This window comes from Dromiciops gliroides, chromosome 6, assembly GCF_019393635.1.
Source record: "Dromiciops gliroides isolate mDroGli1 chromosome 6, mDroGli1.pri, whole genome shotgun sequence".
Classification (NCBI taxonomy): Eukaryota; Metazoa; Chordata; class Mammalia; order Microbiotheria; family Microbiotheriidae; genus Dromiciops; species Dromiciops gliroides.
In genome coordinates this window covers 185,778,793-185,799,678 of record NC_057866.1, presented here as the reverse complement: position 1 = coordinate 185,799,678, position 20,886 = coordinate 185,778,793, and the positions used below count along the sequence as shown (strand labels likewise).

Here is a 20,886-nt window from a genome sequence, read left to right as displayed (position 1 = left end):
ACTAAATAAAATACTCTCAGCCCTCAAGGAGGTTATGTTTTCCTGGAGGATACAAAATGCCTTCTTGTCTGTGTCATTCAGAGCCTCTAGGCTCCTCTTTCCTCTCTCTACTTTCAAGTTAACCTTTTTTTTAGATAATCATTTTATTTTAGTGGAGAGAGACCCAAAATTATTAAACTATTAAAATTTTTTTCTGGAATGCAATCGAGTAGCAATTCATCGGCCAATAAATCTAACATTGAAACATGGATAAATGCTTGTAATATTCTCTTTAAAAGCCCAGAGAGCAGTAAAGGAAACACATAATCATAACAGGTATTACTGTGTCCTTATTCTTGTGTAAATGTGGTCTTTTTTTTTTTTTAACAGTATGAAAGAAGCTGGTTTGAATCATAAACAGTGGAGGGGTCCTGTTTCATCCAGCTGCAAGCAATGTCCAGTGGTTTACACTAATCCTGTTTGTGGTTCAGATGGTCACACATACTCTTCACAGGTAAAAACTAATATTATCATTCAATTAATAACTTTATGCCACCAATAATTTTTTTTAAAAAAAATAAGAGCTCTCACAGAGGAATAGAGAGAGGAAAGGGGAGTGGACAAATCACCTCACATGTCTGAGGTTTAGTTCCTTATCTATAAAATAAAGTGGTCATACTGAAAGAGATCTCTAAGCTGTTCTTCCTTGTTTTTATTTCTTTACAGTTCTAAATTCTTTTATGTCTTTCCTTCTTTCATCTTTCTTCATTAACATAATTGGCGACCGTATCTCAAAAATATCATGGGTTCTAAATATGATTATCCTTTCCCAATACTGAATATTCTAATTCATATTTTTTAAAGAGATAAAGGCTTAAGTTACAAATAAGCCTAAAGATTTAAGAACAACATGCTAAATTTCCATAATTACGGAAATGTACGAAAAGGAAAAAAATTAGAACATTCAAATACCATGTGTGCCTGTTCTTCAGCCATTTCACTTGTGTCTGACTCTCTGTGACCCCATTAGGGGTTTTCTTGACAAAGATACTGGAGTGGTTTGCCATTTCCTTCTCCAGCTCAATTTACAGATGAGGAAACTGAAGCAGACAGGATTGTTACTTGACCAGGGTGACACAGCTAATAAGTGTCTGAGGCTGAATTTGAACTCAGGAAGATGAGTCTTCCTGACTCCAGGCCCAGCTCTGTATCCACTGTGCCACCAACTGCTCCATGTATATCTGTACTCATATTCTTTCACTGAAGTCAGTGTTAAAATTTTTGATAGGTTTTCATAGCCTCTCATAACCCATCTCACTTTCATCTTTCCCAAATTCTTAGACCTTACAACCCTCTCCCTGGATATTTTTCAGTGCAGCAACTCTGACCTTCTTGCTGTTCCTCACACACTTTACTACATCTCCTGAATCTAGGCATTTTCTCTTGTTGTTCCACATGTGTGGAATGTTCTCCTTCCTCATTTCTGCCTTTAATTTCTAGTCAAAGTCCTTCTACAGAAAACCTTTTACCATGCCCCTTATTTCCCTTCTGTTATCTTCAATTTATTCTATATGTAGCTTGTTAGTACATAGTGTTTTTTTTCATTTTACCTCCCCATTAAATAGTAAGTTTATCTTTGTTTCCCTATCACTAGTATCTAGTACATAAGTTTAAAAGCTTTATCAAATTAAAGTAGAACTATTTTTTAAAAGTGTTAACAAAAAAAGCAAATATTAGGTCCAAACACAACCTTACATGTATTTTCAAATTAATTGTATTTACAATTATATTATATTTCTTGACATTCCAGAATCTTGGTCCTTAGAAGGGTAAGCTTCCAGTAATTGTAACACATTTCTAAGATATGAGAATCAATGCAGATACTTTGAGAAAGGGATATTTCCATGGATGTGTAAATATTGTACAATCGCGCTTGTGTTTTGTGATTTCTGTATATGCATATCATGAGGAAAAGAATGAAGAGATTTTATAAATCCTCCAAAATTTCTCTACTTTACTTTGTCAACTATCATGATTCCAGTGTCAGTTTGAAAATGTAGTCATCTTTGACTCATTGCATTTTTGCCTGACTTTATTGTCTAATCAGTTGCCAAATCCTGGCTATTCTTTCTTCATACCTTATCTCTTGTCTGTGTCTTTGTATCTGCACATATTATAATGACCCAAAAATATGGACTTCCTTATTTATCAGCAGAACTATTTTAATAAACTGCTAATTTTTCTCCCTGCCTCTGGCCCATCTCCTCTATAATTTATCCTGCACACAGCTTTCAAAAAAAATCTTTCTAATGGAGTAAGTTTGAACATATGACTCGTGATGAAGCTGATTTTGAACAAATAGTCATATATTGCTATGGAAAAGTGGGATTTTTACAGTGGGAGAGATAGAGGAGCAGTATGATGTTGTAAAAATTACCTTGGATTTGAAATTGCCTCTATTCAAATCATACAACCTAGCACTTAATACTTCATACCCCATCCCCACCCAGGAATAAGGAAATAACTTCAGTCTGCCTTTCTATTATTTTATAATGTTCTCCACTCACTCGTCACAGTCACACTGAACTATCCAGCCATTTCCCAAGCTTAGTATTCTTTCTTCTGGTGCTGTATTTGCATAAACCATGACTATACATTTGTACAAACTATTCCCCAGCCCTGTTTTACTCCCACCTGATTTTTCCTGGTCAGCATCTCATCTTTATTCAACCCTTGACTCAGTTGCTGCCTAGTCTAAGAAGCCATGCCTTTTACCCTATTATTTGCTTGTTTGTTTGTTTTTCCCCTCTCTTCCTAAACTTCCTGTGTTATACTTCTTTGTGTATATCTCTGTGTATAAGTTTCTTGAGGGCATGTATTTTTGTTTTCTACTTTGTATCCTTGGTATGGGGCATAGAACCTTCCAAGCAGTGAGTACTTAATAAATATTTCTTGAATTGAATTGGAGCTATTCCTATTTCATTTATTTTAAGTAATTTTTCTTCCAAATCAGTGACATGGATGCTTGTTTTATGGCACTGAAGTTAAGAAATATTAAACAAGTGTGCCTAAAATGTTATTTATTTATATATGGAAGTAATGAATAAAAGTATATTACAAAAACATATTGTTTCAGTGATACTAGGCATCACATTTCTATCAACTGTGAACTTCTGTTCCAAGCAACACCTGTATCTGTTTTCCGACTGATGTATTACATGTCTTTACAATCTGATCCTGGTGTCATCCTCTGAGATGATCAAAGTTCTCATCACTGTGGTGATCCTTGCTATGGTACAGATCATAACTTAGGATTTCTTGGTCTCTATGCAACCATGTCTTCCTGAAATTCCTTTAAAAGGAATCAACCTCATTTTCTGGGAATCTTCCTTTGATTCTTCTGAAAGCTAAATGATGCAATGGATAGAGCAGTGGCCCTGGAGTCAGAAAGACCTAAGCTAAATAAGGCCTCAGTTCCTTATTATATGACCTTGGCCAAATTATTTCACCTCTGTTTATGTCAATATTCTTACGTGTAAAATGGGAATTATAATAACAACCACGACGACAAAAACAACACCACCTCAACCTCTCAGGATTTCTGAGGATTTAATGAGATAATTTGTAAAGTGTTGCTTTTTTTTAATAGCTACCATCATCAGTGTATGGACAACAGCAAAGCATGCAGGTTGTTTGCCCTATCCCTTGTTATCCCTCTGTGACTGACCCATTTATTTTTTTTCTAGTGTTACATCTCCCTGATTGCATCCTTTATGTAAATTCTTTCCACTTTTATCTCAGTAATACAGTGTCCCCCAAATCTTCATATAGTTTTAGGCTTTAATAGCTTAAAATAGTGCTGAGACTTTGGAACAGAATGAATTTTGCCATCTTTTTCTTATCTGCTTATATGTATTTGTGTGTTACATGTATAAATCTGTAAAACATACCTCCTTTTTCCACTACTGTTTCCCAAGTTGCAGAATCACATTTAGAAGGTAATGTTAAATAAACTGAGATGCTTCAATGGCACCCTTAAACATGCACACACAAATCCATAAAATAAATATGGAGAATATTTATTGGAAAGACATATTTGAAAATATATTTAGAAGGAGAATAACATTTTAAACACTCTGGATTTCACCCCTTAAAAACATGTAGGATCTGGTTGTTGTTTTTTTAACAAACCTCTATTTCTTCTTCTTTTTTTTTAAGGGAGCTTATTTCCTGTATTTATTCCAATTCAGTAATCCTAGAATATCAAAATAAAGGGTTGTTCAAGGTTATTTGAGAGGCAATCGCTCCTGAAATTGACGTAAAAGATGGAGATCCTTGTTCTCTTACTTCAGGCAAAGTTTATTGTGATTGTGTCGTCAAGCTTCAGTAGGAGCTAGGGATTGTTCTGCAATCTAGTGATGGTCTTTTACCAGGAATAGATTTGTCAATGACTAGTGCAAATTGTATAATGCATTCTTGGAGCACAAGTCAATAAACAGCAACAGGGTTATAGAACTAAGCAGGGCAGCACTAGCATAATTTCCCTAGGGACACCGCTTTGGGAATAAGCTGGCCTTCTCCCTATCAGATTTTAGTCATGCTATGCCATGTCATGCCAGGCTATGCTTAGCACTGAGTTAGATTATTGTAAACTCTATAAAAATGTCTTATGGCTTTAAGAACATGGGGAGCAAAGAAGGAAGGAAACATATACATTATGCAGAAATGGACAGGCCTTCAACATCTGCCCTTTGTATACTGTTTTGCTGTTGTATCTGAATAAAATAAGTTTTGGGGAATGATATAAACCAATTGAAGCAAAAGTAGTGCTAGTAAGTGAATTCATTTGATAATTTCTTAGAGGTTCTCACTTTACATGAATTATAAAATGATTTATATTTAAAGTTCCAAATTGCTATTATTATATTTTACATTTTTAAAATCTTAGTTACCATTTGAAAAATCATATCCCTTCATGCTATGTTATTTTTGGTGTGAGAGGCAGATGATGTTGTAGAAATTATCATGGACTCAGAATCAGAAGACCTGGATTCTGGTCCTAGTGTTGTGGCAATTTTGACGGAGAAACCCAAACAGCACTCATGTATAAGGAAGAGTAGTTTATTGATGTGCTGGCCCAAAGCAGAGTAGCCTCTGGTTCTTTGGGCCCTGAGCAAGTGTTCAAGATGCAATTATATACCCCTTAAGTGTGAAATACATGCAGGGTTTCACAGGTACATTGTGGTGAGCTATTTGGCAGACAGGAAGACATATTTCAGTAAACAGAGGCATATGTCAGGAAGTTGGTACTAAACCACAAACTACAGGGGAACAAACAGTATGTTCTACTTTTGTTTTGGGGATCTCAGCTCGGGCCTCAGTTTCATCCCCCGTATTTTCCCATATTACTAGATCTGATAATAATGTGCTCTTTACCTTTGGGTATGTGTCTTAACTTTCCTTGGTTTCATTGTACTCACATTTAAAGTAAAGCATCTGGGATAGATGATCCCTAATATCTGAATTCAGACAGTTCTCTAAGATCTTTCTAATGCTAACATTCTATGGAATAACGTTTGCAGGAAGAATTCAACAAAAGAGTAGATAGACTGACAGGCCTGGAAACAAGGAAGACTGATCTTTCTGAGTTCAAATCTGGTTTCAGACACTTACTAGCTGTGTAACCCTGGTCAAGTCACTTAACCCTGTTTGCCTCAGTATCCTCTTCTGTAAAATGATCTAGAGAAGGAAGTGGCAAACTAATATCTCTGCCAAGAAAACCCCAAATGGGGTCACAAAGAGTCAGACATGAATGAAAAAAGACTGAACAGCAAATGATTTCCAGTGATCTTACGTTCAGTCTACTAAAAACTTTGTCTCAGCTGGAGGGATTTCTTCATGAAACAGAGAGAGAATGAACTGTCCAAAAAATCATTAGTAAATGTGATCTTGGAGAATTCAGATTATTTTATTTCTTTGCTTTTATACCCAGAGTCTACCACTGTGTTTGTAACCTAATACATGTTTAACAAATTCTTGTTGATTGGTTAATTGTTTGAATGTTGTCTGAGCAATAGGGAACATTTTGAGTTGCCTTGGCATTTTGATCTGTATAACAACTTCATCAAGGTTTCATCCCACCCCATTGCAAGCATCATTAAGTCAGGAATTATCTATAATAGCATTGAATACCATGTGGTTCAGTATTAGTGAACTAAGCTTCAATCTATTATTGTACACTTATAATGTATTGAGAAAGCAGAAAGAATTGTATAGCATATAATAGGGTAGATGTTATGTAATGTAGCTAACAGACTCAGAATTTTGGAGTTAGATGGAAACTCAGCAACCATTTATTCCAACTATGGTTGAAAATAAGCAAAAAGAAGGAATTGTAAAGCATTTTATATGTTAGGTAGATAGATAGATGGATGAATGGATGGATGGATGGATGAATGGATGGGTGGACAGACAGATAATGTTAGATGATATCACAGAATAATAGAATCTTGGAGTTGGAAGAAATAACTATTCCATCTAACATGATAATAGATATATGATAATATACAATAATAAAGTATAATAATATTTTAAATCCCTAGTGCACCACAAAAGATGCATCTAGCCTTTGTTTATAGACCTTTAATGAGAGGAATCTAATTATCAATTAAGTTGACCAGCCAGCATATGCTAAGTACCCATGCCAGGTACAATCTTTCTGCTATTTGGAGACTGACCTCCAAAATATAAAGTACTACATTTCTGTGGACATTCCTTTTGCCCACGCAGCTAAAAGTAAAACAGCAGATCCTTATTCCATGTGATTCTTGTCTTTCTCTTTACATACATCCTCTACAAATGATGCACCCCATGTGTCGAAGACCTTCCTCAAATTGATTTGATATTTTGTGGGTAGTCAGGCAGCAGTAAGTTACAGACCTCTTAATTTTTAGGTTTACCTGATTTTGATGACATTCTCTAAAACACTGCCACCATGCAAATCATTTTCAATAATATGCTGTAATTTAATGACACTCAGTTGAGGTGTTGTCATTGTTCTTTGGGTGACCTGCACTTTTGATTCTATTAAGAGTATGGTATTCTATAGAGTAACACCACAATAATATTTGGCTTTTGTGACAACAGTATGATGGAAAATATTACTCATTTTTCCAAATTCAACTGAATGTCAACTCTTCTTTCTTCGGATTTCTGGTCTCATTTCATTGTCTATCTTTAGTCATCATCTCTGAAATATAAATATTCATGAAATAACTCATGTATTGACCATTCAACGACATATAATATTCTGGCCTGAATTTATTTTTCTTCCACTTTGATTTTTTTTCCTTTATGGACTTTTTGAGTAGCCATTGAGGAGGCCTATTAGTATTCTAAGTAATATTAGTAGAACCTCATAATCCCTGTTACTCAATATTCCATTTGGTCTTTGGACAGACATGCCCAGAGACACTGATGGACACTTGGGGAAATGAAATCTTTTGATCCTTTCTTTGGCATCAAATATTTGGCAGATTAAGCAAATTTCCTTCTACAGTTTCTTATATCACAGAATCCTATTTGATATTAGTACACATACACGGGAAATAATTTCTTTGAATTGATCTGCATTCTCCTCTACTGAATTCTGAAAGGAGACCTAGAAATACTTTCCCCTACAATTAATCAGACGCAAATATTTTTTCTGCTCTCTTCAGCCATTTGGTATATCTCACATTCTTCTCAACAATGAATGAGAGAAATACAATTATCCAAAGACTCCTCTTGCATGACTATTCAATGCAATGCTTAAATAAATATTGATAACATAATTATTTATGGCCAGAATGAAGCCATGTGCTCTAACTCATAGAGTATTGGATTTGGAGACAGGAAAACCTTGTTTCAGATTCCTTATTCACTACCAAATTGTTGTTTAATCTCTCAGAATCTTTTTCCTCTTCTGTAAAATGGAGATTAAAAGAGTTGTAGTTATTGCTTCATAGGGCTTAAACAAGATTGCATACATAAATTAAATAGTACATTTAAAGTAATCTCTCACACACATATTTATATGTGTGTTTTTATGTGTGTGTGTGTATATGAGTGCATACACACATATGCATGCCACTGATTATTATTCCTATCAGGTGAATTAATTATAACTATCTATTTAGTTCACTTTCCATCCTTACAGATAGAATTTGATTAATCCTAAAAATTTTATGTCCAATTTTGATAATTAATACCCCAAATACTGGATTTTTTCTTAGTATCTGTTGTGATTCAGTCATTCAGTCATGTCCAACTCTTTGTGATCCCAAGGACCATAGCATACCAATACTGTCCATGGGGGGGGGGGGTTTGGTAAATATACTGGAGTGGTTTGTCTTTTCTCTCTATAGTGTATTAAGCCAAATAGATCTACTACATTGAAAATAATATTTTCTACTGTACTTTCTGTGAGAAAAGAAAAACTAAATTAGATGCCACGTCATTATTTGCTTATTAATTTATAAGCAAAGAATATGTATAGGATATATTACTTTTAATAACTTTTGCCTCATTAAAAATAGAAAAATAAAAATGATAAAATTAGGGAGAGAAATGAAAATTATGTAAAGGGGGTTGTTATTGCAAATGAGGTCTTCCTTTCATTCAGTACCCAATTCTTCAATCTTTTCCTCTATATATGTCAGAGTCTCAAATTGCTCCTATGACCTCCCCCATCTTTTTCTTTTAAGTTCTCCACTGATTTAAATCTCTTCTGCACTTTTCCTTCTGTCATGAAGAGCTCTATTTTCCTATTTAGTCCATTTACCAAAGTCTAATATATTTCAGTATTCTTATTTGCTTTTGAAGCCAGCCAGTTGAGGATATTAAATTATTAGGCTGTCTTTCTCAGGGCTGTCTTGAGAGTTCAGCCATGACATTTGTAGCTATGAATGCAGCACTGTAATGAGACATAGCTCTCTTGTACCTCCAAGTCTCTTCTCAAGTCTCTATTTCTAACTTCCTTCACCTATCAAATGAGAGGGTTGGAATAAATCTACAAGTTTTCTTTCAGTTATACAAAATTATTTATTTTTGAGAACTAACACCTATCTTGGTATGAAACAAGTCATAAAGTTATGTTGGTTTTTATTAATTTTATCTAGAATATGATATATATTTTTGTAAACTCAAACACTTCCCTCGTTCCAGGAATGATTTATCAGGGAGAAGTGTGCATTAATTATTGGGGAATAGGTATTTAAGAAGATTTCAACTAGATGGTTATATGGATGACAATGAAAGTTTAAATAGTTTTTCAGGTCTTCCCACTGTTGTTGAACAATATTTCGGGGAATTCAACCCATCCCATTAGTTATAAAAAATACAGTTTAAAGATTGTAGTTCCATCGATTCAAAAAGTTTTATGGTTTCGAGATACATATTTGTAATTCTTTGCCACTCCTCTAGTAGTTAGTAACCACCAGATGATTAGTAGTACTAAACTGTGAGCTTCAAGCAGGGACTGTGGGATATTTTGTTTGTTTGTTCATTTTTTGCTTTTTCTACTTCCCTTTCTTTGTACTCCAGCACTTAGTGCAGTGTTTGTAAAGTAGCAGGCATTTAACAAATGCTCTTAGACTTAACTAATAAAGTATCCATAATGTTCAGACTTTCTGAGGACACAAGAGCCCCAAAAGAAGAGTATCACACTATTTACATTAAAACTACCTTCGGGGGCAGCTAGGTGGCACAATGGATAGAGCACCAGCCCTGGAGTCAGGAGGACCTGAGTTCAAATCCAGCCTCATTCACTTAACACTTGCTAGCTGTGTGACCCTGGGCAAGTCACTTAACCCCAATTGCCTCACACGAAAAAACAAAAACAAAAAAAACCTTTCAGTAATTATTAAATTCACCAACATAAATCTATTTCTTCCCTACCCCACCCTCCCCAAAAATATCTAAAACTGGATGTCTGACCTCTGTCTTAACTAATGTTAACTACATTCTCTAGACTTCCACAAGTCATAATTTTGGGGTTTGGGGGGTTTATTTTTTATTTTTATCGATTCTATGTAACAAGGGCGAAAAAAATACTAGTACTTATTACTACCTTATCACTTGTTTTTGTTACTTTGAGCTTGGAAGGGTTTTATTTCTTAAAACTTAGAAGCAAACAATTTTGTTAAGTTCCTCCCTCACTTCCTCTGCCTCAGCTTTCACTTCATTCTCTTCCTAGTGAGACTTTGTACTGTCAGAGTCATATGATTGCAGACCAACAAATAGTTAGAGCTTATAAATTATCTTAGAGATTATAAAATATAAGCCCTTCATTTTGCAAATGACAAACCAGAATTCTAGAACACAGATTTCCTAAACACTTAGTCTGCACTTTTCCACTCTACAATAGACCTCATTGACATGTAGTGGATAAAGGGAATTCAGTTGAGTGTTTCTATACAATTATTTTTATTTTGTTTGTTTTTGGTTCTTTTCATTTAGTTAATCAGACTCTTACCTCCAGTTAAAACACCTCTTTCATCTGACCACATAATTTATCAAAGCATCCAGGCTCTTCTTAATATTGTAAGCATCATAAATATCAAAATATACATGGATAAAATAAAAGACTCCATGTATATACACAGTACATATATTTTAATATTTAAGATAATGTAGATGGGGGGCGAGGAAAGGAAAGTATGTTCCATGAGAAATGAGTATTTGAGAGAATTAGACTCTTCCTTGATAGTTGTGTTAAAGTCAATTGAGATCTTTGTAAGATTCTTCCTCTTGCTTCAGAGCCTCAAATTCTTTAGTTCTTATCGGTTTTGATATAAGGGAACTTATATAATATTCACTAACTTTGCCTTTTGTTCTACTGATCCTCAAACCTAGAATATTCTATTTGACATGCTTGCTGTTTTTAATATTTATTGTTGTTCAATCATTCAGACATGTCTGACTCTTTGTGACTTCATGAATCATAGCATGCCAGACCCTTCTGTTCTCCACTATCTCTTGAAATCTGTCCAAGTTCATTGTTTCCATGATGCTAACCAGCCTTTCCATCCTCTATCTCCTTTTCCTTTTGCCTTCAGTCTTTCCCAACAGCAGGTTGTTTTTTTTTTTCCTTTTTTTCATTAAGTCCTATCCTCTCATTAAATATTTTTATTTAAGCTTCAACTTCAGTATTTGATTTTCCAGTGAATAGCCTGAATTATTTTTTAAAGACATCCTTGTTGTCTGAAGGATTCCCCAACATTTTCTCCAGCACCATAATTCCAGAGTGTCAATTTGGCAATATTCAGGTTTTCATCATCCATCTCTCATGAACATATATTGCTACTGGAAAAACCATAGCTTTGACTACACAAACATTTAACAGTAAGATGGTAGCTCTGCTTTTTAGTGTGCTACTCATATTCACTCTACTTTTTCTTCCAAGGAGCAAGTGTCTTTTAATTTCATGGCTCTAGTCACTATTTTCAGTGATCTTTGAACCCAAGAATATAAAATGTAACACTGCTTCTATCTCTTCTCCCCCTTGTTTACCAGGAAGTGATGGAACCCATGGGCAAAATCTTAATCTTAAGGTTATTGTTGTTTGTTTGCATTTGTATTTGTTTTTTTTGTTGTTGTTGTTATTGTTGTTGTAGTTGTTTTAAGCTTCAAGGCAGCTTTTGGACTCTCCTCTTTCACCCTCATCAACAAGCTTCTTAATTCCCCTTCACTTTTTGTTATCAGAGTTGTATCACCTACATATCTAAGATTGTTGATATTTCTCACAAAAGTCTTAATTCTGGCTTTTGATTAATCTAGCCTGGCATTTTTTTCATGATGTACTCTTTGTATAAGTTAAATAAGGTGACAACATAGAGTCTTGTCAGAGATTTTCCCACTCTTGAACCAATCAGTTGTTCCATGTTCAGTTCTATTGATTGCATCTTGACTTGCATATATCTTCCTCAGGATACAAGGTGATCTGGTTAAGATCATCTATTTGAAGATTTGCCACATTTTGTTGTGATTCATATAGGCAAAGGTTTTTAGCTTTCTCAGTGAAGCAGAAGTAATTTTTTCTATGCTTTTTCCATAATCCAGTGAATGATGACAACTTAATCTCTAGTTCCTCTGTGTTTTTTTTTAAACCAACCTGCTCTTCTTGTAATTCTCATTTCACATATTGCAGAAGTCTAACTTTCAGAATCCTAAGCATAGCCTTGTTGGCATGTGAAATGAGCACAACTGTTCAGTAATTTGAATATTCCTTGCCATTGCCCTTCTTTAGGCTGGAAATGTAAACTGAGCTTTTTTAATCCTGTGGCCACTATTGTGTTTTCCAAATTTGTGGGCATATTGAATGCAATATTTTAACAGTATCATCTTCTACGATTTTAAATAGCTTAGCTGGAATTCCATTATCTCCACTAGCCTTATTGCTAGTGATGCTTCCTAAGACCCCCTTGACTTCATCATCCAGGATGTCTGGCTCTAGATCCATAATCACACCATTGTGGTTATTAGTGATGTTAAGATATTTTTTGCATGGTTCTTACGTGTATTTTTGCCACTTCTTGATCTCTTCTGCTTCTAGTACATCCCTACAATTTTTTGTCATTTGCCATGCAAATTTTTGTATGAAATGTCCCATTGATATCTCTAATTATCTTTCTCATCTTTCCCATTTTATTGGTGTTTTTGTTTAATTTCTTTCTCATTAAAAAAAAACAACTCTTTTCTTGCTGTTGTCTGGAATTCTGCATTCAGTCAGATATATCTTTTCCTTTTTCCTATACCTTTCACTTGCTATCTTTCCTCAGATATTTACAAAGCCTCATCAAACAGCCATTTTGCTTTCTTGCTCTTCTTGTTCTTTGGAATATTTTTGTTGCTAACTCCTATATAATGTTGTAAACATCTGTCCGTAGTTTCAGATATTCTATCTACCAGATCTAATCCCTTAAATCTATTCATCAACTCCACTTTGTATTCATAAGGGATGTTATATGGGTCATAGCTATATGTTCTAATGGTATTCCTTACTTTTTTCAATTTAAGATGAATTTTGCAATAAAAAGCTTATAATCTCATATAAAATGAGTTCTGGGTCTCATTTTAATAGACTGAATAGAGCTCCACCCTTGGCCATAAGGTATATAATCAATCTGGTTTCTATATTAACACTGGTGATATCCATGTGTAAAATTGCCTGCTAGGTTGTTGTAACAGAGCATTTGCTATGAGCAACAGGTTGTCTCACAAAACTCTTAGTTTCTGCCTTGCTTAATTTTGTCCTCCAGGGTTAAATGTGCTAGATATTCCAATTATATTTTGATATTATATTTTAGCTTTCCAATGCTCTTTGATGAGTGTGTGAGAAAATAATTATTAATAATGGATTTCATGGGCAGCTAGGTGGCATAGTGGATAAAGCACTAGCCCTGGATTCAGGAGTACTTGAGTTCAAATCCGGCCTCAGACACTTGACACTTACTAGCTGTGTGACCCTGGGCAAGTCACTTAACAGTCATTGCCCCGCAAAAAAAAAACAAAAAATAATGGATTTCTTGGGGAGATCCAGGGATCATTTTCAGTCCTTTTCCTGGCCCCCCATCCACCCACTCTAGAAAGTTCAATTTTTGCCAGGGACAAACCCAAGGGAACAAAAGAAATGGAGGAAGTCTCTTCAGTCTAGCTCACTGAAGGACCACATCTAGATAATGGACTTTTCCTTAAGCAATTTGAGGGATGGTCATCTGTAGAGTTCATTTTAATGTAGACCACTGTCAACTCATGTCAACCAATGGAATTGAATGATGCTAACCAATTGGCTTTGATCAGTGTATAATGTCCCACTTCTATCAAGAGGATGAAACCTTTGGCCAGGCTAGGGTCAAGCCCTTGGCTCTCTCTTGGCTGGGATTGGCTCTCTCTTAAAACAGCATAGGTCTGGTGGCCTGAGACCATGAGAAGATATGGAGCCATGAAGTCAATTCTTTACTGGTATATATGATATTATTTAATAATTAATGCTTACTGGGGGCAGCTAGATTGCACAGTGGATAGAGCACTGGCCCTGGATTCAGGAGTACCTGAGTTCAAATCTGGCCTCAGACACTTAACACTCACTAGCTGTGTGACCCTGGGCAAGTCACTTAACCCCAATTGCCTTACTAAAAAAAAAAAAACAACAAACCAACAAATAATTAATCTTACTGCCAAAAACTGGTATCAATGGCAATAACAATTAATATTAAGAAATACATTTGTAGCATAATTTTTTTAAAAAACACATGTGTGGCATTTGTCTTTGATATTTCTAGAAGATGCTTGTAGGTCTTCACAGAATTGATTAACTTTGGATGCTTTGGCTTAAATGGATAGAGCATAGACTTAATTACTGTGATATTGTATGGTTTGCCTTGGATTCAAACAGCTCTCATTTGGTCATTCTTGAGATTATACCCCAGTCGTATTCTTCTCACCCTTTTATTGAATAAAGACCTATTCTATCTGTTCTTAGAGATTCTTGCCCACAGTAGTATGTGTAGTAGTCATATGAATTAAATGCACTCAATACTGTCCATTTAGGTTCACAGACATGCAAAATGTCAGTGTTTGATCTTTTCATCTACTATTTGACCATATCTGGCTTACCTTAGTTCATAAATCTTTTGTTCTAGGTTCCTATGCAATATTGATCTTTACAACATCAGACTTTCCTCTCATCACCAGATGCATCTGCAGCTAAGCTTCGGCTTTGGCTCAGCTGCTTCATTAGTACTGGAGTTACCTTTAATATTTAACACTATTTATTATGCCTTCCAGAAATAGCCTCTACTTTCTATCAGGCATAAATGCTGTCTAAAATTTTTGTAACACACTATGGCTAAAATCAGGGCAGAGGAACTCCGTGAAATATAGTATTTGAATTATTAGAACTAGATTAGTTAAATAATGAGGAACTGGTGACCAAATTAATAATTAATTAATGAAAATAATTTGAATTATATTCATCATAAAGAAAAATTTTAAGAGAATGTGTATTGGTGACAAGACAAGGAAGGCAAAATAAATACTAAAAAGAGATTAGTATAGTACTGCTACATTCAAACACTCATTCATTCACAAATATGTGTGACGTACCAATGTTGTTTAAGGCACACAATGCTAAAGTTGTAAGGATACAAATAAATGTAAGATTCTAATTGACATGGGTATTGACTCTGCGCAATCAAACTGTTTAAGAAATGAGACAGATTGCAATAACCAAACCATATCCACGGAAACATTTAGGTTTATAAGTGCTTTGCATCCATTGTTTTCTAGATCTTCATACTAATCTGCTGTAGAAGTTTTATTACCTTAATTGTATAGATAAGCATGTAAATAAGAGCTAGAAGAGAACATAAAGAATACCAATTCCATCCATGATTATTTTTTGGGGGGAGGGGGCAATGAGGGTTAAGTGACTTGCTTAGGGTCACACAGCTAATAAATGTGAAGTGTCTGAGGCTGGTTTTGAACTCAGGTCCTCCTGAATCGAGGGCTGGTGTTTTATCCACTGTGCCACCTAGCTGCCCCTCATCCATGACATTTTAGAAATGGAAGTTTGTGTTCTGAAGAGGGGAAGGTGCTTATCTGGTTCATTGATTGTGGATAGCTGAGAGTAGTTTTGAACTCAGGTCTTGGACTTCAAATCCAGTCCTCTTTTCCACAGCATCATGGACTTCAAAGGTCATGAATGAAAGATTTGCCTGAAACCACAAAGCTAATCAGTGGTGGAGATGGGATTATGGACTCCAGTTATAGTGTTCTCAGTGACTTGATTTGTAAAATTGCATTAAAAAGGAAGTAGAATTACCATTTAAAAATACTTATCAGAAAAAATTTATCTTGTATCTTTCCATCCTTATTTCAGACCATGTCACCTGCAAATCTGCTTTCTTTCAGTGTTCTTTCTCAAAGGACATATTGCAGGAGCCTAAAATGGTAACTATCTTGATAAAACAAATACCTGTGAGACTGTCCTCCAGATTCTGATGCAAATAATACTAACAGAAGAAACGTACTGGGTGGATTTATAAATGTTAAGCTGAGGGGCAGAGCCAAGATGGCAGAGGAAAAACATTAAACACACAGAGCTCCTGACACAATTCCCTCCAAAACAGCCATAAAACAACCCCTGGCACATCAAAACCCACAAAAATATAGGCTGAGATTATTTTCCAGCCAAAGGCAGTTTAGGGGGGACTTGCTGGGCTGCGAACAGAGTTCAACCCTGTGATTATGCCGACACACTCGGCAGGCAGGCTGTGACAGAGCAACATCCCCCAGCCTCCAAATCAGCTGCAGCACCAGCATCTTCTGGAACTAAGCTTATGGTCTGGCGAGAGGGCTGAGCAGCTGAGGGAGAAGGGGTGAATGATGAAAAATATAGGTGTGCCTGCTGGATGAAAGGAGGAATTTGGCTATCCCACCCCAGCATGAAACTGGGAAGAAATCTCTAGAGGCAGGAGGCCCAGGTGGGGAAGGGCACAGGCTCTTCAGAGCTAAGAACCAAAGCACACAAAGTTTTGCTGGTTGGTTAAGTAGCAAGTTGGCTTGAAGTTATCTTCGGGCCAGAGAACAGGCCAGGTGAGAGAAAAACCTCTTTTCCCTCAAACGAAGATTACCTGGGACCCTCTGAAGCTTGGGAGAGTATTGCTTGGAAGTAGGCCCCCAATATAAGAGGGAATTAAAAGTCAAGTAAAAGACTGCAAGATGAGCAAGCAAAGAAAGTTAAGAACTATTGAAAGTTTCTTTAGCAACAAGGAAGATTGAAGTGTACCCTTAGAAGAGGATAGCAACCTCAGGGCCCCTATATCCAAAGCTTCTAAGAAAAATATGAATTGGTTTCATGCCATGGAAGTGCTCAAAAGGGACTTTGAAGAGAAAGTAGGAGTGATAGAAGGAAGAATTAGAGAAATGTAGGAAAGAATGGAAAGAGAAATGAGAGCAATGCAGGAGAGTCTTGAGAAAAAAGTCAACAGCTTGAAAAGCCAAATGGAAAAGGAGATGCAAAAACTCTCAGAAGAAAATTATTGCCTAAGAATTAGGATCGAACAAATGGAAGCTAGTGACTTTGTGAGGAACCAAGACACAGTAAAGGAAATCCAAATGAATAAAAAATAGAGGGAAACATGAAATATCTCCTTGGAAAAACAGCTGACCTGGAAAATAGATCCAGGAGAGATCATTTGAAAATCACTGGACTAACTGAAAACCATGACCAAAATAAGAGTTCAGGCCTGTGTCCTCTGTCCAAGTGTATTCCATTCAGCTACCCGAATACTGAGAAAGTTCTTATGAATTAGAATTATTATCTTCCCATTTAGGAATGTAAACAGTTTAATCTTTTTAAAATTTTTTTGCCCCAAAAAGATTGCCATTGGCTATAATAAACATACAACTGGGGTTCACGTTCTGTTTCTGGAACCTACTGACTCTGATCCTCAGGAAATTACTTCATGTCTTTGTAGCCTCCAGAAGTTAGGTGGTGCATGCAATAGATAGAACACAAGACCTGAAGTCAGGAAGATCTAATTTCAAATTTGTCCTCGGATACTTTCTGGCCATGTGACCCTGGGCAACTCACATAACCCTGTTTGTTTCAGTTTCCTCATCTGTTGCTGTTTTCCTTTGTTCTTGAAGAATACCATGAGATTGGAGTGATGTTATGACTTGCACTAAATTTGATTTAGGTTGAAGAAGAAAATGGCTAACCATTCCAGTATCTTTGAAAAGAAAATCCCACATCGAGTCATGAAGAGACATGACTGAAATAACTGACCACAACAAAGCCCTCCAGCAGTTCTCTAAGACTATAAACTGCATATTGCAGATGCCTGCATTTTTCTTTTACTATTGTTAGCTTTTTCAGTCCAGACTTCCATAAGCCAAAATATTGGCTTCTTCTTGAGTTTATATGCCACTGATACTTAAAATTCTGGTGCCAATTTCTAAGTCTTCATTGTTAAAAGGTATTTTTTTTTCAGGGCAATGAGGGTTAAGTGACTTGCCTAGGGTCACACAGCTAGTGTCAAGTGTCTGAGGCTGGATTTGAACTCAGGTACTCCTAAGTCCAAGGCCAGTGCTTTATCCACTGTGCCATCTAGCTGCACTAGAAGTTATTTTTTTAAATAATGAGTTCCATATGACTTCAACATAACAGAACCAGTCCAAAAATCTATCATTTTCTCTGTCTCCACACGCACATACACAGTCACATATATAGATGTATATATAATCCATATACTTTATGCACGTGAAGGCTTGATAAACCTCCAAAGAAGCAAAATCCAAAGGAATAAATATCTTCAGACATCAAGATTTTCAGACCATACACTCATCAATTGGGAACTCTTACTAGAGAAGGAAATTTAAAGAGGCAGTTTATCCACATGTCGTTTTAGCCAAGGTAAATCCTAGGATTTTAGAGCTGAAAAACCTTAGAGATGATCTTGGTTGAGAAAACGAAGGCCCATAAAAGTGAAGTGTTTTGCCCAAGATTACAGTTTGCATGTAAAAGCCTGGACTAAAATTCTACTTTAATGATTCCTAATCTATTGCTTCTTTTCCCCCTACTACATCTTGTCCTTTGAATCCTACGTACTTAAATCATATTTTGCACTAAGGATGTATTAAAAGACACCTGGGTGGTATGTAGTATATTGAAAAGACTTGGCTTAAAAAAACATGGGTTTGAATCAAGATCTTAACATTGCAGCTGTGGAATCTTACCCAATTCTCTAAACATTTGTGAACCCTAGTTTCATAATTTGTAAAATGGGGATGACAATAATAAAGTATTATCTCAACACATTGTTGTAGTAAAGAAATTGCTTTGTAAATTATAAAATGACTATCTATGAGTTGTTATTCTTATCATTGTTAATGTAGGCTCATATTTTCTGATAGAATTCTGATTTTAAATGCCCTGGAACAGGATACTATCTTGCAATGTCCATCTTATATTTATCGTTCTTTTGGATATTGCACATGTGGAAAAAATAATCTTCTCTAAATGAATAAAATTATTAGAATACTCATCTTTAGTTTAACTGAGAGCATACTTGGTATAAATCCAGGATGCCAGGGTAATGGTCACATCATGTGGTTCCCACATTCTTTTGATTCTTTTTTTTTCTGTTAGGTGTTTATATTTGGAAAACTTATCATGCTGTCTAATTTAAATGCTCTGGGTATTTGATATGGCAATAGCTATTAAAAACATTTTATCATAATTTATAGATTTCAATATTACATCTGGGTGATTGTAGGAAATAGTTCAGTATGACATAATGCTCTGGATCCACTACAATTTGTTATTTGAGTTTGCTAAGATATTTTGAGATTCATATTTATAGTATGAGGATTTGTTTTGTGCCAGGTTGTGGAAAATAGGCTTCTGATGTAAAATTCTAGCCACCAGGTCATATCTCAGTAGGTACTTGGTAACCTCTGTATTTTACATTCTACAATGATGTATTACATAAATTCTGTTTAATTGTACAACTTGCCTTGATCACTACTACTGCTACTACTACTACTACCACCACCAGCAGCAGCAGTAGCAGCAGCAGTTATTATTATACAACTTTTCATAATTTTGAGAAAAATTAATTCTCCTAAAAAATAATTTTAATGGGTGAGTGAATAAGGAAAATAGGCCACTTGTTAGCTTCTGCATTTGTAGATTTCTTATTTTTCATGATATAAATAGTTAAATCAGTATAAAATATAAGCTATAAGTAAATGGAACATCCGTAGAGAAGTAGCATTTTTATTAATCCACTGGAAATCTAAAAACAAAACCAAACAAAAACCCTCATTAACAAAGTTCTTCTTAACTCTTAAAAACACCGTAAACTGAAAACCAAATAATTTTCTCCTCCTCTTAATGGTTCACTTCCTTGGCCCCTAGCCTTACAATAAATGAAGGACAGAGGGAGGAATGATCTCCTGTAGAAAATTTAGAATCTACTACTACTTCACATTATGCTTTGTTTCAGGAATCCCTGTTCATAAGTCGGCTTTGATCATGGTTTAAGTATATGCTCCTTTGGAATCTCTCTCTCTCTCTCTCTCTCTCCCTCCCTCCCTCCCTCCCTCCCTCCCACACACTCACTCTCTCTCTCTCTCTCACACACACACACACACACACACACACACATATACACACGTGTTTTTCTCCATTTTTTCAAACAATAGAGTTAAGCAAGTTTTAAATAGAGCTTTCCAAAGGTCTATGGACTAAATGACCTCTGTGGTCTCTTCCAACTCTAATAGTCTGTGAATTTAATAACCTCCAGCCGACTAAAAGAACTGTGTTCTGAATAGCTTTAAGCAGTACACCATAGTAAAGACCAAAATAAACTCCCACTTAACAAAAAACAATAAAAAACAAAACAAAATCATTCTCAAGCAAGGTAAAAATCTATCATTTAATTTTGACAAAGAACCTCAGAATGGAATAAATGGCACAAAGTCAAGCAATAAAAAAGCCTCAATTCTAAATCACTAGTATTAAAGAATGAGAGACCAAAGGTACCTTAGTGGGCATCAGGATTAATTCTAATTTTGCAGGTGAGGTAGCCGAGACTCAACAGGGATAAATAATTTATTTGCGGGTCAAATACCTAATTAGTAGAATGTCTAGAACTTGAATCCAGGTCCATTTAAATCTGATCCAATGTTCTTTAAGAGAGCTGCAGAATCATCTCCTCTCACCCATACTAGAAGAACAATCTTCTATAAGGTTCAAGGTGAGGAGAAGTCCACCTGCTTGTAGACCTCCAGTGGTAGGTAATACATTATGGAGGGAGAGAGCTGTTCATACTTCTTCCGTATGGAAGTGTTAATATATTT

The 20,886-nt window shown here is 35.5% G+C and overlaps 1 protein-coding gene across 3 annotated transcripts in view; it reads left to right on the top strand.

The window, feature by feature from the left end:
* SPOCK3 (SPARC (osteonectin), cwcv and kazal like domains proteoglycan 3) overlaps positions 1-20,886 on the top strand; it is a 577,080-nt gene that overhangs the window by 378,384 nt on the left and 177,810 nt on the right. For all 3 annotated transcript variants that reach the window (XM_043972767.1, XM_043972769.1, XM_043972770.1), the window contains one exon: positions 370-493. In XM_043972767.1, coding sequence (XP_043828702.1) covers positions 370-493 — 124 coding nt within the window. The remainder of the gene's footprint in view (positions 1-369; positions 494-20,886) is intronic.